At 37.4% G+C, this 16,144-nt stretch overlaps 1 protein-coding gene across 10 annotated transcripts in view; it reads right to left on the reverse strand.

Moving 5' to 3' along the window:
• Positions 1-16,144, reverse strand: part of CTBP1 (C-terminal binding protein 1) — a 248,176-nt gene that overhangs the window by 19,616 nt on the left and 212,416 nt on the right. For all 10 annotated transcript variants that reach the window (XM_062575221.1, XM_062575222.1, XM_062575220.1 and 7 more), the window contains 2 exons: positions 6,995-7,139; positions 3,062-3,268 (listed from right to left, as the gene is read on the reverse strand). In XM_062575221.1, coding sequence (XP_062431205.1) covers positions 3,062-3,268; positions 6,995-7,139 — 352 coding nt within the window. The remainder of the gene's footprint in view (positions 1-3,061; positions 3,269-6,994; positions 7,140-16,144) is intronic.

Below are 16,144 nucleotides of genomic sequence, written 5' to 3' on the forward strand. Positions count from 1 at the left end.
AGATGAGGCCACATTGAGTGATGACACTAATTATGATGTGGACACAAATGTATTTGGAGGCAATCTCACCTCCTGCGAATGAGGAAATGCATTAACTACTAGTCACCAATATTTGCGTGGGGAGGAAGGGGAAGAGTGCGTGATTTCATAGCCTTCACTGTTATAAAATGATCATTATTGCAGGATCACGTCCAACTATGTATTCATCCAAGCACTTACATGCTGCTGCTCATAAAATATTCTTTAAAAAAAACGAGATAAAGGATGAAAAGGTAGTGACTTAAAAAAAAAAAAAAAAAAAAGAAATACGTGGCTTGCTATCCGAGCTTGTGATGCATCACTTGAAATACAGGAGCTCGGATTGCAATAAAGATTAAAAGTGATGAAGACAGCTTTTTTTTTAAATGATGTCTTATTATTACTTATGTAAGGCTCAAAGAATCACACACTCTGTAAGGACAGAAAGAAATGCAGGGTTTGCCCTACGGAACTCAGAGGCTAACCACAAAACTAAGCATTACACTGTAGAGTCTTTTGCCTTTTTTTTTTTTTTTTTTTCCTTATCATCAACCTCAATTCAAGCAGAGGATGAGAAAGGGGGTTAACTTTAAAGGAGGAGTATGGAGTAATAGGATTAAGCAGGATACACCAAGTGTCAAAACCAGGAATGTGCATGAAAGAAGGCAAAGAAAAGAGAGTGGGTGATGGAAAGAAAAAGGCAAGTGAGTCATGAAACTTGGCTAGACCAGTGGATAAGGAAGTGAGTACTTGGAGCTTTGGAGAGAACAACTATGTCATTCCCTAGCAGAGATAGGGAGACCTAGGGTGTTTCTCATTGGCAAAACAAGAAAGAAGCCCAGAAACGGATGTGAAGAAAGTCTGGACTTAGCTGTTGCCAAAGGAAAGTTATATAATTTAAGCAACCCATTGCAGAAGAGACTGAAGTTCAAAACAAGAATAGAAAGTCATAGCTGGGAGATAAGAGATAAGCATGTTAATGAGAAAGGAGAGAAACAGAGATACTACATAGAAGGAAAAAAAAGCAAGATCGAGTAACAAAGATGAGAATTGATAGTTTTGTATGTGCTCCATAACATCTTAGTGGTTCAGCTGTTCTGATGCTGACACATCTTAATAATAAAATAATAAAGTGAGGAAAAATGACACATGTGGGAAAGGGACACTGGTAGGAAAATATAACCTAAGGACAAGACTTGAATATGATTGTAAATACACATTTTGGTCTAAAACTAGGGTTAAGTAGCCTCTTGCAATCATCTGCAATGGAAAAAAGTACATCTTAATCTAACTGCCTGAAGTGCTTAGATGGAAACAGTACAGCCCTATTTTTAAATACTTTGCTTTTTATTCTTTGTTATTATGTAGGTACATACAAGTTTGCTACAACACGAGGTCAGAATCACAATGTTGTGCCTATTCACACACATACACAAAACCGAACTGTGGGTGCTTTTAAAACTGACTTTAAAACATTTTCCCTGGAAGTATAAAGATTCCATCTGTAGCAGGAGCAATAGAAACAATAAAATAATAGAGAAAATTATGTGTTAATAACTGTAACAGATGTGTGCCTTTAAAATCGTATTTTATTAGCCTTTTAACATACAATACACACAAAAGGCTTGTTTTTTTTCAAAAACAACTAGCACTTTATGTGACATTGCACAAACTGGGACTCTGATTATCCACTTGTTTCTCTATACCTTTCAGTCATTCTCAACAAAAACAGTAGATAAAAAATGCATTTAAAAAGTTCAATAATAAATGAAGATTCACTCTTATTTCAGGCTGGAATTTAAGTGCAATACAATAAACACAGCACCAACAGGTCAGGTATCTCTGGCAAATAGCTTACAGTATCTAGATCAGGGCTTGAATTTCAAAAACTAGACATGCATTTCAATTTTTAAAACACTGCAAGTGACTATTATTTACGTATGGACGCTGTGACTGTGAGTACAATAATTACTGCATGCTTAAATGAGATGCATAATTACATGGGTATAGATTGGAGAAAGCAACTTCATGACTAACTTCCTGAAAGTCATATTTTAAAGGCAATTCTCTGACAGTGAAGATGTTCTTGCTGCCTTGCATACTCATTCAAACCAGTACTATGTTATGCCAGGCTATTTTCAGCTTCCAAAAGCAAGAGTTAGTGGCTTGAGTTATCTGACAGCGATGTATAACTGGAACAGTCATTTAAGTACTGAAGATCTTCTGAAGTATGATGTCCTCTTGTCAAAATCTTATTATTAATTCCTGTGGCTGAATACCACAGCAATTACAGGCACAATCTATCAGATCTTTGATAAGGCAGGCACATGACTGAGTAATTTTCATATAGAAACTGACTTGCTTGTTTTTCTTCCCTGCTTCTAAAACAGACAGTAATTAATTCATCCCAGGCAAACCTGTCCATCTGTTAGACGCTGAAACACATTTAGGGACATTCACAGAGGTAAGTAGGTGATTTTATTAGGTCTGGAAGCATTTCAAACTTTCTTGCATATATTTTTCCTCTCATCTGAGCTGAAATACAAATTCAAATGCAGCTCAAACAAACGCAACAAATAACTGCTCTGCAGGTTGTTACTGCAGCAAAGATTTTTCAGATACGCTAAAAAGTAAAAAGAAGAAAGCACAAACAGATCAGCTATGACAATGGATAAGAAATACAGCATTACTGCAAAACGTAATAATGGCACTAAATACACATGATGTTGGGTTAAAGTAGCAGGATCCTTGTTCTGGAAAAGGGAAGTCTCTTCATGTGCCTGGCACAAGGCAATGATAGCAGGAAGATACACAGAACTTCAAAAATTCAGAAAATAGTAACAACAAAAGTTGTCTGAGGGAAGCAAGAGGTAATAAGGAAAAATATTTGAGAAATATAAACACCAGGAACAAAGTGTTATTATCCAGAACGCTTAGTATGAAGAAGTGACTCGAGTGTTCCATTTTTCTAGATCAAATCTTCCTAACTCTTTTAAAGCAACGTGAGGCAAGGAGCACGAAAAAACCCTCCGAGACAACATACCTAATCCAATAATGCCCAAGGTTTCCCCTCTGATCCTGGCAGCTCCAGACGCCACTTCCCGAATCTGTTCGACGCTCTGTACCCTCGTGCCTTCCCGCAAAGCCTGGTGAAGCCACGTAGTTCTCCTGTACAGGTTCAGAATGTGGCACATGGTAGAATCTGCTGTTTCTTCTACTGAAGCAGCTGGCACATTACACACTGCAATCCCTGAAAATAACGGCGGAGAGAGGATATCAGTTTGCCAAATATTTCTTACCTTTCCCCATCCAGTGGTAATCCAGAATCAAAGAGATATGGTATTTTAATCTACAGGTATTTCAACACTTGCTTTGCACAAGTAAGTTCCTGACTGCAGTGACAGATACAGTAATTGACAAAATAGGTGATACGTATGTATTTGCAGATTTTTTTTTTAATTTATTACTATTTATTGTGTTTCAAAATTAAGGCAAACGGTAAACAGACAACTGAAACCTCAAAAGGAATGTATTTAAGAAGTCAGGTAGTTTAGTAACCAAGTTGATTATCTTTTAGTAAGCGTTTTACACGCACACAGGCCTAGGTATTTTGAATATAAGGACAATGAGGTTAATGACTATTGTTTAGATTTAATTTTGTGAGTTAGCTTTCTGCTATTGAGCAGATCCCCCAAAAAGCTATCTATACAAATTATTAAAGAACTAAATTACTTAAAAACAGCAGCAATTCTTATAATGCCCTATGGGACAAGTACTATTATTTCCAACACATATATGGACAATCATGACACAGGTGGGGACAATTTGTTTTGTGTTGCACAAGGGTGTATAGCATTGCTACAAATAGTACTGAAGTCCTTTCCTGGTCTCTCATTAAACTATTAAAGAGATAACTCATCTAAGCATCAACAGAGAAATATAAAATGTGCTTCTGCATGGGATATAAAGGTAATGCAAGTCTGTGCTGCTAACAGTTGAAAAGTTAAATAGCCAAAAAGAGGATCCTATCAAGAATTTACAAGACAGATTTCCACAGACAGTAGTAGAAGCTGGAAAGATTCAATACTCACTACATTCTGTTTTTACCTCAAAAAACAGATCAGGCAACAAGCAAATGCAATTGCAAATATTATCACATTCTGCTTTTTGGACAAGCATTTATCTTCCAGTACTCAACATAGAGCAGTTAAGCAAAATGCTGTTTATTCAATAAAGTTTGTGTCCTGTTTAACTTGTCTCTCTAATCTTTCTATTTACATTCTGTTTATGTTCCCTCTCCAGTCATCAGCTCTCACTAACATTTTTGTCTCAACTGTATTGACTGAGATCACAGACAGCACAGTATAATTTCACGGCAGAGAAAAAAGTATTTTGTATGGAAGAACAACTAGTACTGCTTTTACTGTCTATTTGTTTGGACTTCTACATAAATAAACATTCAATGAGGCCTCAGTTAACACCAGGATATCTTACAAAGCAAGGCAAAAAAAATCTTTTCATTAATAGTGATCTGACAAATAATAAGCTGATACCATATTTATCTATGTTTTACATTCAAATGCCTTCTTTCTGCTGCCTGGTACTTTTTTCAGCCCTCTTAGATCAGTAAAAAACAGCCTCAAGTAGGCTGCACAATTATTTTTCTTCTTTCTGCAACAGAGATGCATGTCCGGCTGAGTCACTCTTCTTAGACTTACAAAGATAAAACAGCTTCGTTTGCTGAAATTTTAATCTCGGCATCCTGCTAACACCAACGGCAGAATGAAACTCACCATATTTTAAACTGAGGAAAAGAGAGTGAGAGTAGGGAGAAAAGTACTCTTTGTTTTCACTGAAACATCCCTCTGTGTGGATCATATTAAACAGCTGTATTTGTTTATACAAAAAAGGTCCTTCTCAGGGAGCAAAAATGCAGATTTTACATGGCAAATCAGATTTAATAAGCATGTCTCCTAATGGCCAGCATCAATGAAACAATGCTTTAAAAAAAGATGAAGGAATTGGATTATATTTTGGGGAAGAGAAACAAAGAATTGAACTCACACCTTCTTCCCTAACAAGTTTGCCTAGTAAAATTGTAAATTTTAGGAATTTCTTTTTCCCCGCATTTTCCTCCCCCTTAAAAACAGCTTGTTCCAGAAAGGCAGAGGCAGAGTGAACCACAAAAAGCAGCAAGAGAAAGACAAGGGTATGAAGGAAAGAGGCATTTCACAGAGGAAACGATAATGCATTCTGCCCTCTTATCTCACATCCCTTATTTCTGTGCTTCTCTCCTTTTTCTGACTGCTTTCAGTGACCTGGTGCACAGGTTCCACAATGAAAAACTCAGGGATCTACTGGCTTCACCCTTAACTCCCATTTCACTTGCATTCAGTTACACTCACACCTCGTATTTTCTAGTCAACTATTAATAAACCAGAGGAAAAGTAGATCAGCTTTTTATCCAAAAACATCCACTTTAATACTTTTCAATAAAAGCTAAAATAGTAACATGAAGATAATAGCAAAAGAGGAAAACCGGTAGATGCCCCACTAAGGAGCTCTCTGAAAAATACCTGAAAAAGTCAGAACTAGATTTCTGGAGTAGGTCATGCTTTAAGGTCTAAGGCCACAGTATATTTCATGACTGAACTAAAGCTTTTTACAAATTAACTCTCACATCACCTCCTCGAGAGGCATATTATTTGTATCAGTTCAACAAACGGAAAATGGAGCAACAAAGTGACTCATATAAGTAATGGTGAGTCGGTATCAAAATACTAAGTGGATGCATTTGAATTTCAATTTGTTTGGGCTACTGTCCGGCATGGAGACCTGCACAGAGAGGCAACAAACCTGCCGAGATCCTCCTCTCCTGTCAGCAGTTCTCAGCACCACAGAGGCTCCTGAGTGCACTGGGGCCTTTTAGATGCACTGAGAGTTTGGCTTTGGACCCAGGATTTTACCCCAGGGCAACCTCTACATGAGTGTATGTTTTCTGTGGATCATAGTGTACATGCCTAACTTTGGCACTGTTTATAAAAAGTAGGAATACGACCTTTGATGCCTTCAGATCTGATCTGTTCTTTATATGCACTTCCAATGAAATTCTTAGCTTCTGCCTGATGTGCAAAATACAGAGCCATTAGAAAAAGGTGGTTATTTTACTATCATTCACTGATAAGCAGGACCATGTTACAGCTCCTCGCTAGATGAGTAAGACTACTAACAGGCTGAAGCACTGTAACGTTGAACTATGCACTTCCAAAATCTCCCCAAAACATAATGGAGAATATATTTAACAATTTGCCCCTACTTACTCACAAAAATACAAAGAAAACTTAGAAATTTATTTTCAGTGGTCCAGTTTTACCTGTATACTACAGTTACCAGAGGAATTATTTTTAAGCAAGCAAAGGACAAATCCAATTGTTGCTTTTTTACAGTGAAACACTAAGCACCAACTCTTCACACTTCTACTTTCTACATTTATTTCGAGGCAAAAACAACTAAATGTCCTATAAAAATCTCTATTTCTGTTTTACGGAGCGCTTTAGTACTAAATCTCATGCGTCATAAGCAAGTCCCAGGCAGTTGATCATGATCTCATTTTTATTCAAACAGACATAGTTTGCCATATTGATGGAATTATATATTGGGATTGGATTACAGTAGGCAGTAGTTAAAATACACAACTGGGGCGAAAAATAAAGGAGGAAATATTATGACCTTACTGTCTGGATTTATCTTGAACAGGCAAATTGTCATTCTGTCACAAAGCCATTAACATTATCACTTAATTAACAAATGATAACATCTCCATAATGATTTTTAAACACTTTGATGAGAAAGCTATACAGCTTACAGACTATGTTAGTGGAAATTATACAGACAATATTAATGCTAAGGACTTAGTTGCTATCAGATTTCTGGAGGCAAGTATAAGATGTAAAAAGAACGTCTTGAATACTCATACCTAAATCTCCAGCAGATTTGATGTCAATATTATCAAAACCACTGCCAATTCGGACAATTATTCGAAGTGCTTTAAATTTCTCCAGGTCTTCTCGTGTTAAAGTGATAGTGTGATACATCAGTGCACCCACTGCTTCATTTAGTACCTGCAAGTAAAACAGGAGAAAAAAAATACTTATTTTTTTTTTCTTTCATAGCATCTCAGCCTAATCATGTATATAAATTTGCAGGTATAAAAGGCTACGTAAGCATTAAATCAATATCTTTTGTTTTAAAGGTTATTTCTCCAGGTATCATCCAGCCTCTTGTACTTTTTTTTCACCTGATATATCTGCTCTAGCGTGATGATGTTAGCTTTTGAAAGAGCTAAGAGACCTCTACTCATATTCTTATTAAGAGGAAAAACTCCTATCATTTCACAGGAGATGCCCTGCAGTAGTGGACCCTGAGTACGAGCACTGATGGACTGCATCTGTACATGCATTCTGAAAACATAACACGGGTGCAATCACTCACTTTAGACAGTGAATATTTTTATGCTCAGGCAGCTGACATCCAGTTTTGAAGGGTGTAACAGAGCAGTCTCTCTTGACAATACATTCAGTGGTACAGCAACTACATTATTCAACCATTTGATACCTGAACAGAAAACATTCAGTAATGATCACAAAACTCTTAGACAATAGAGACTGAAATCTGTCAATTCAAACATAAATACAAAATGCCTGTCCCTTACTTTATTTATACTGCAGCTGTCTACAGCTCTTACTGATGAAAAATTGCATGTCATAAATTGGTATAACTGAGTTGCAAAACTAGGTATTACCCAGAAAATCAGCACCTCTAAGAAATAAAAATTCTATGAAGGCAAAAATACTGCAAAAAGGAAAAACTTACAAAAGAGAGTAAAAAAGGAGAAATAAACTAACAGGAACAGGAAAGCATGAACATCTTTGAATTAATTTAGAGTACACCCAACATATTCAAGAAAGTTAAGATGGAAGGCATGAGGAGAAGAAGGGGAAAAGGTTGTCACAGGCAGCCTAGCTGTTTCAAATTCTGCTACCGAAAAGCAGTAACACCGCGTGCTGCGCATAAGCAGCTAGCTTATGGTTTAGTGTCAAAAGGTAGAAAGTATTTTGCTCTCTCTTTGTATGCAAAGTGGATTGTTTCATTTCTTCAAAACATTTTTATTCCCACCCTACATGCCCTACCTAATATCTTAATCATCCTACAACAAACAAAACATACACAAATCACATCAACATCTAAGCTGGCTGTAATGACTTTAAGAGGTTCCTATAAAGCACGTTACATAAGGGTTCTGTGGAGGCTCTATATTTTATTCAATAGCTTTGTGGTCTGGTACATTTACAGATTCTGTCATCTGAAGTATTTCTGCTCATATAAGCATTTTCTATGGTATTGTAAAATCATTTTCTTAATTAACACACATCATTTTAAAGAACTATTGCAGCAAAATACAATCTCACATACAAAGGACTGTAACTTCCTGTTGGAATCCAAAATCTGCAGTAATAATTTTAAAAAAATTAAAATATACACACCGAATTTTAGAAGAAAATACAAACAGAACCCATGACAATTAAGAAAACCATTCTTACCTGAATATTTTACACAATGATCTATTATAAGAGGCATTCTTAGGTTAGTAAACCCAATTCTAAGAAAGATAAAGACCAGTATCCTTTGAGCAGAATTTGGGATCACTTATAAGAGGAAGAACTACTGGAAAATTAGAAGTGGCAGAGCCTTACAGTGTGTGGCAACAACACAATTCAAGGAACAGCTGTAGGCTGTCCCTCCTACAAAGGGCCATACCCGCACAGCCATTGATTTTAACAGTACAAGAAAGTCCTCTGAAGATTACACCTAGCTGTCATCAATCAGAAAAACTACACTGACCAGAATGCATTCACTTTAGCTCTCGCAGAGGGTTAAGAAAAAGCAGTTTATTGGGTTTGCTCCCACAGCAACACAGGACCAGCGTAGACCTCCTATAGCACCAAGGCAAAGCCCATACCTGTTGCAGGCTATGCATGCCATACTCTCTCTCGTTATTCAACTGAGTGCCCATCTCAACTGCCTTAGGTTTTTTGGTCTGTTAATTCCTAAAAGAAAACTATTCCAAAAATCCCACAACTCTAACAACATAGAAATTTCTTCCAACTCCCAGCCTCAATTTATTTGTAGCCCAGCTCCTAGCCATTTGTTTAAACTGTGCTTTCCTTCTTGGTGTTTACAATCCGATATATTTATAGAGAATGATCATATCACCTCTCAGCATTTGTTTGGCTACACTTAACAAGCTTAGTCCTTCTAGGATGACACCTTTCTAGCCCCTCGATCACGCTAACACTTATTCATTGCACTCACGCAATTCTAAGCTTGACTCTTCCGAGCGTGGATGATCAGCACTGGACACAGGCACCAGCTGAAGTCTCTCTCCCCACTGCATTAAAGTAAGAGCGGTACCAAAAACAACACTGTGTTTTCGGGAAATCTATCCTAATGAATCCTCGCGTTACACGTGTTTCTGCGTGGCCAGCACCTTATGGCAGCTGATCCTTTAGTCAAGAGATAAATCTCAATCTTTTCTCTTCCCAGAGCATGACTTACTGCCACACTCCCCAGTTCACTGCAGGGCCTCCTTCTTGAGTCACAACGCTGACACATGTACTGCTGAATTTCCTTGCACTTATCACTTCAGCCTTCCAATACCCTCAAGTTCGTTATGATATCGTGGTCCTCTCCAATGTTCCCATGTGTCCCAGCCGATGCTGCATCACTCACAGTTCTTCCTCCCCCCTTCCCAGGCTGCTCTGGGCAGCCGTAAGGCAGAAGAAAACATCCTTTACTCAGGTGTCAGAAGGGCAAAACCTGAAGCAATTGAGAGCTTATGATGATCCATCTAAGGCTTATCCAACAGCCAGACTACTCTTTCCCTCCTCTCCTAGACTGAAGAAAGTGCACATGTGTGTCCATGAAGATGGACAACTGTTACTCTAAGCACCACCAGTTCACTCTCAGGGCTGCTGGGGGACCGCATCAAGACAGCAGCTGAACTGACTCAGACAACCGTGTTTTAAAATGGCAGCGTTTGATTTGGGAAGCAGCTCTGCACTTCATAATCCTACATGTTTTATTAACTCGGCTCTAAGAGCATCAATTTGGGCTCACCACACTACATTTTGGGGGCCTGTTCAGGTTATGGCTTGGCTCTAGGAGGAGACTGAAAAGAACGTGGAAGCTTAGAAATTTGTTCAAGAAAAGGAGGAATATTCTCCAAGTTAATGCTGATGCTAGTCATTTCCACACATAGCGCTTAACCCATCATATGGAATATATAACTAACAGATGTAATGACAAATCTTCCAGAATTTTTAGGGTTTGAACCTCTTCTTGGATTATGGACAATTAGCAAGGAAATGCATTGCCAAAATGCAATCTTCTGCTATTGTGTATTGCTTCACATTAATTTGATTAATTATGTTAATGCTTTTTGCAGCTTGCCATGTAATTGAAGTATGTCAAAAAGACAAAAAGTAATGGCAAAAAAATCTGAAGTTAGAAACATTCAATAGTGGTGGAAGTTAATACCGTCATTTAAAGATTGAAAAAGCTAATAATGGAGGTTTTATATTTTTAAATTTTATAAAGAAAATGTATTTATATTCTCCATCAAAAAATACACACAAGGAAGTCTAAAACATTTGTCAACAAATAAAAACAAAACTTACCTAAACTACATCTGAGTATAAAACACAAAACTGAAATCCAGTATGAGTGTAAACAGTTATAACTAACTAAATCTTTAGAAAAAATAACCATGCACAGGACTAATATACTGATCACTTATGAAAACACAGCCAGTGGTGGATGCCTGGAAGAGACTGGGATTGTAAAGTATGGGTTTTTTTCAGCATTTCCTACAATCAACTGGTGCAATTCGTCGTTCACTGCATAAAAAGCGCCAAATTCTAGTTTAACAGCAATACAGTCAAAATAAAGCTGGAAGAATCTTATTACAAAAACACCAGCTAGTGTCAATTTGAGTCAGATGCACATTTAACAAGCAGGCCAGAAATTTCAGAACAGCCCAAGTATGTGACAGTCAGTCCTCTTTCATGATCTCTTACAGAGCCAAAAAAAAACAAAAACAAACCAAAAAAACCCAAAAAACACTTGGGCAACATCTGATCCAGAACGAGCAGAATCAGCGGGCTGTGTCCCCTCTGCAGCCATTCCTGCTTTCACCAGACTACAACTGTGCTTTTCAGAAAGAAAGGCTCTACGATAAAAGCTGAAACACAGGACAGGAGTTGGCCTCCTTCTGCTGCCAAACAATTCTGTGGCCCGATCTGCATAACTTTTATGCCTTCAGTTATTGACTTACATCCAGGTGAAACCACAGCGAACTCCGTGGTGAAGGCCTTTGTAATACTCCCTTCAGTGAGCTGACACCGTTCTCAGTCGGGACTGTTCAGACAGGTCTTTCTGCTCTTCAGCCTCAAAATGACTACTCTGCTTTCACAACGTGCCAGGTCTCCAAGGCTCTTGGAGAACAGATGACACTGCAGTAGGAAATATTTCTATTTCAAAAAACTTAACAAATCTGAAGTAGTGAATATTGAAGGTTGAAATCCTTTTCAAATATTTTTGTCCTTATTTTTTCATCTTTGGTCAGCACTGGGCTACTGTGGCCATTAGCACTCATCATTGTAACATGCCTCGTGAAACTAAGCCTCATATTATTTGAGGAATAATACCTAAGTATCTCCCATTTCTTTTTCAGTCTTGTTTGTTTTACAAAAAAATACAAACATATCATAACATGCTAAGTATTGAAAAGCCAACTCTTCTTTTTCTTCTTTGGTCATCTAAAGGTACGCTGCTGTATTTTACTATGGGTGACTAATCCTAAAAGCTTGCAGATAAAATCTGGAGTACAAAAATATAACATAATATTTAAAATTCCAAGCTACTTCAATGCTATTAAATCACAGAGACAGAGCACATTTACAAAATATATACAAAGTGACAATTTTTGTCATAAATGTTTAAAGACCTCTAAAAATCACCACCAGAATATGACACCTGACACATCAACTGGTTCTAGAAACTATAGGATGTTCCATTTTTTTTGGACTTGGAGTTTGCTTTATCATCTCCAAATAAAGTATGTCACCAGCAGACCAAAGGTATTTTGCACAATTAGAAAAAAATCTTGCTTACACTGGTGGGCTTTATATTACTTGACTTGCAAAAAAACAGATGCATGTCAAATTTGTAACCAGCAGTCTAACACAGGAGAAGACAGTAGCAGACTTGTAGCTGCTCTGAATATCTCACAAGAACATCACCTGCTCCATGGTGTTTAATAGGTCTCCAAAACCCTGCTAGTTTGTGCTGCTCTTTAATAGTTCCAGTTTCTCTTTAAGAGACTATCAGCTTAATGTTAGATTTGTATGATCTGTGTCACTGCCAATAAGCAACCCATCTCATGATACACACTTTATTCAGCCAAGGTATTGTCTTGTGTTCTGTGACTTTTACTAATTTTAGTGATATTAGATCAGCCCCCATATATTTATATTTTATATAAATACAAACAGGCACAAATTTTACATGAACATAAATATAAGTTTTCAGGGTCCTGAAAATTGTCTCAAAAAAGTGTATACACTATACACAGCTTTATACATATATATATATACATATATTTACACACAAAAATCTACATATGCTATATAAACTATATATTATAGTGTATGTTTTTACACATACACACATTATGTTTTTATATATGTAAAAATATATACTACAAATACATGCTTACATAGTTATGCATGCAAAGCATGTATTGCTTATATAAAATGTATATACATACATAACATGTATATACACAAACTTTAAACAAGACGTATACTCTGTAGCAGATTTCTTTTTAAAAACAGTATTAAGCCAGTCTTTCAAACCCAGGATTCATTGACAATTGTATGCAGTAGTTTTATGCCACAAGTCAACTCTCAAAACACTTTTACTAAGTAAAAAGCTAAAAATGAATCATCTTTGTTTTTTAACAGAAGTTCTTTGCAGAAGGCACAGCTCTATGCATTAATTTGTATGCTCTGTTAATAATGCAGAATTGTGTAACATTTCAACCCAAACCCATTAGCAGTTACAACAGACCGAACTTCTTCGCCACCAGATCGTCACGCTGCCCAAAGTCACTGACAGCAGCAGCACCAACACGCGCAACAGGGTCTCGGAAAACCCAGGAAACAAAACCTGTTACTAATGGCCACCGGTTTTCGGGCTGGGGCGACCGCCAGCAAGACGCGGCAGCGCGGCGAGACGCGTGCGGGCGCCCCCGCCTCGGCCTGCCCCGCCACCCCGGCGGGTCTGGCGGCTGCTGGCAGAAGGGTCGCTGAGCACGAGCGCGGGTTTTGTACACGTGTTCGCCGAGATTGCTAAGTGTTAACTGCTTCGTTGTATAGCTAAGCGCAAGGAAAGTCTTCAGGGCTGTTTTTATTAAACGGTTTTAAATCTTTCATAAAGAATCGGATCCAAGGCTCATTCACAGCACCCTAGTAAATCCCAGAGATTTTAGGTTCTGGTTTGGATGAACTCATTTCTCAGCAGGTAACATTTTTTCAAGCCAGACAGCTTCCCTTCAGTCTATAGTCTTTCAGAATTAAATTCTGATGGGGAAACTAAAAAGCTGCAACAGTATCACAAATACAAACAGCAGTGGTGGTACCAAGGCAAGATTACAGCTTTACCGCTAAATAAGGAGAAGAAAGAATCCGAAGCTGAAAATATTATCTTATTTGACAGCTAATATAATAAGAATTTAGGTTTGTCTGAACAGCAGCAGCATTCTTCATCTGTTTGTATCCGTTTCAAAACATTTGTTGCATTATGAAAGCTCTTCAGCCCGTCTTTGAAATAGTCTCAGATAAAATTTTAATGACTGGAAACACTCCTACATTTAATTCCTACATAAAAACAGTGACTGGAAATTTCCAAGTCTTACACCACGTAACTAGAAGTTCAACTTTTATATTTTTTAATTTAAACCAAAAACAGGGAAAAGCAAGATGCACCATCAAGGTGATTTAATTTTGATGTAGTTGACTCTTGTCAAAAGCAAATACACCAGAAGGAGGACACTGCGTAATACACCCAAAAAAAAGGAGAATGGAAAAATGTATGCAGCCTCAAATAAACTTGGCTTCTTTCTAGAATATACATTTTGCTTTTAAGATCATTCCTAACCACCTGTGCTTCCTGTCTTCTTCATTTAAGTTTGCAGGGCTCACTTAATTTTTCTTTCTTTCGTTTACACGACTTCTATTTCCAGATCCTGCACATTACTTTCAAATTACTTTGGAGCTACAAAGCGCTCTCCGTGTTACACAATATACAGCACAAGTCAAGAAAGCCAAAGAGGAAAGAATTTGAACTGCAAAAGTCTTAGGCAACACAAAGCCCTCAAGGGTGTGCTTGAGTCTGTGACTCCTTCAAAGGTACCGAGGTAGAAAGCGTGAGAAATACGGCCGAAGTCAGAAGTGCTGGGGAGGCTGCCCAGGAGCAGGGAGAAGCATTAAATCAGAAGTGGCACCGAAAGGAAGAGGGAACTGGAAAAGAGAGGGGGGAGTGACAACAGGGCAGGATGGGGGAAAAGGAAGTGGACCCAGAATGAGCAAGAAAGTTAATTATTTTTAAACAATTTTGGAGGCCGAGCACCTATGTTTTTGCTGGTATAAAACATCCTGTACATTTGGAAGTGGTCTGAAATGTTTAGTGAAATGGCTGATTTAGATGTAATTACCTCTAAAAGAAATACGAACAATTTAAACACTGAGTAAGTTTTCACAATAATGGAATTTCTGTTAAAGAAGAAATCTAACCTTAAAATTATCTTAAAATTATTTTTAATAATCTTAATTAATAATCTTTATTTTTAATAATCTTAAAAATATTTTTACTCCAAGCACAACAGAATTCAGTCTCTCAACAGGATGCACTGAACCTAGATCCCACTTAACATTACCTCTCCATGATTAGTTTGGAAGATATGCTGCTTTTGGAAAAAACACACTGCTCAACATCACATAGCCACTATTTAGAAAAGACTTTGGTTGACCTAATGGCAAGAAAATGTAACATTTATAATAAAATAGAACTTAGGAGTCAAAGTTTCAACAAGCTTACTATATATACATATATACTCCCAGAAATAATCATCTACGACTGTCTTTAAAGAACAAACAACTTCGGTATAGGGGGGGAAGAAAAAAAATCAGTTAAACTATACAGATGAACGATTTTTCAACAAGTATAATGCATGTCTCCTAACTACAAAAACTTATTTCAAAACTTTGGGCTGCTGTCAGTAAACGTAAGCCCTGGCAACCTGCTTTTCAAAGGAATGAAACACTTGCATCTTCACCATCCAAATGGCTTTCCAAAGAAAGCAACATTAGGAATGAATGTTTTGACTCAAGATGAAGCAACTTAGGCTATTACTACAGTAAATAAAATACCTATTATTATTTACTTACGACCTTAAGGCAAGTTACTTATTTTCCAAATTAACTTCCTCAGCCATAAAGAGAGGATGACAAATAAACTAACTGGCATAAAGAAAACACTACAGAACTAGAAGTCAGGCGTTACTCTTATTTGAAGAGAACTTTGCTTAATGACACATAATGCGCATAAAGAACACATAATGAGGTATAACAGCACTCACTAACCTCCTGCTTTTGACCCACACAAACGATGTTCAGATCCTGATTTCTCTTCCTCCTTTCCGTATGCATTCAGATTTTTATTAGCCTCTTTGCTTCTCAAAGAAAAAATACCTAGACTGCACTTTGTTGGCATCTCCCTCACAAACGACTACAAATTCCTCTTTTTCACTCCCTACTTTGTTGTCTAGCCATCTTAAAACACTGTAGTTTAAATAATCATCCTGCCTCTGCAACCTTCTCATGACCCAGCAGAAATCCTTTCGCTGGATACCAAAATGTTTACTCTTCAAAAGCTGACTCCTCACATCCTTGTGATCAAGACTCCACAACTATGCCAGCCCCGTTTATATATTTGCCTGCCCTCTTCA

The sequence above is a fragment of the Rhea pennata genome, chromosome 4 (genome assembly GCF_028389875.1).
Source record: "Rhea pennata isolate bPtePen1 chromosome 4, bPtePen1.pri, whole genome shotgun sequence".
Classification (NCBI taxonomy): Eukaryota; Metazoa; Chordata; class Aves; order Rheiformes; family Rheidae; genus Rhea; species Rhea pennata.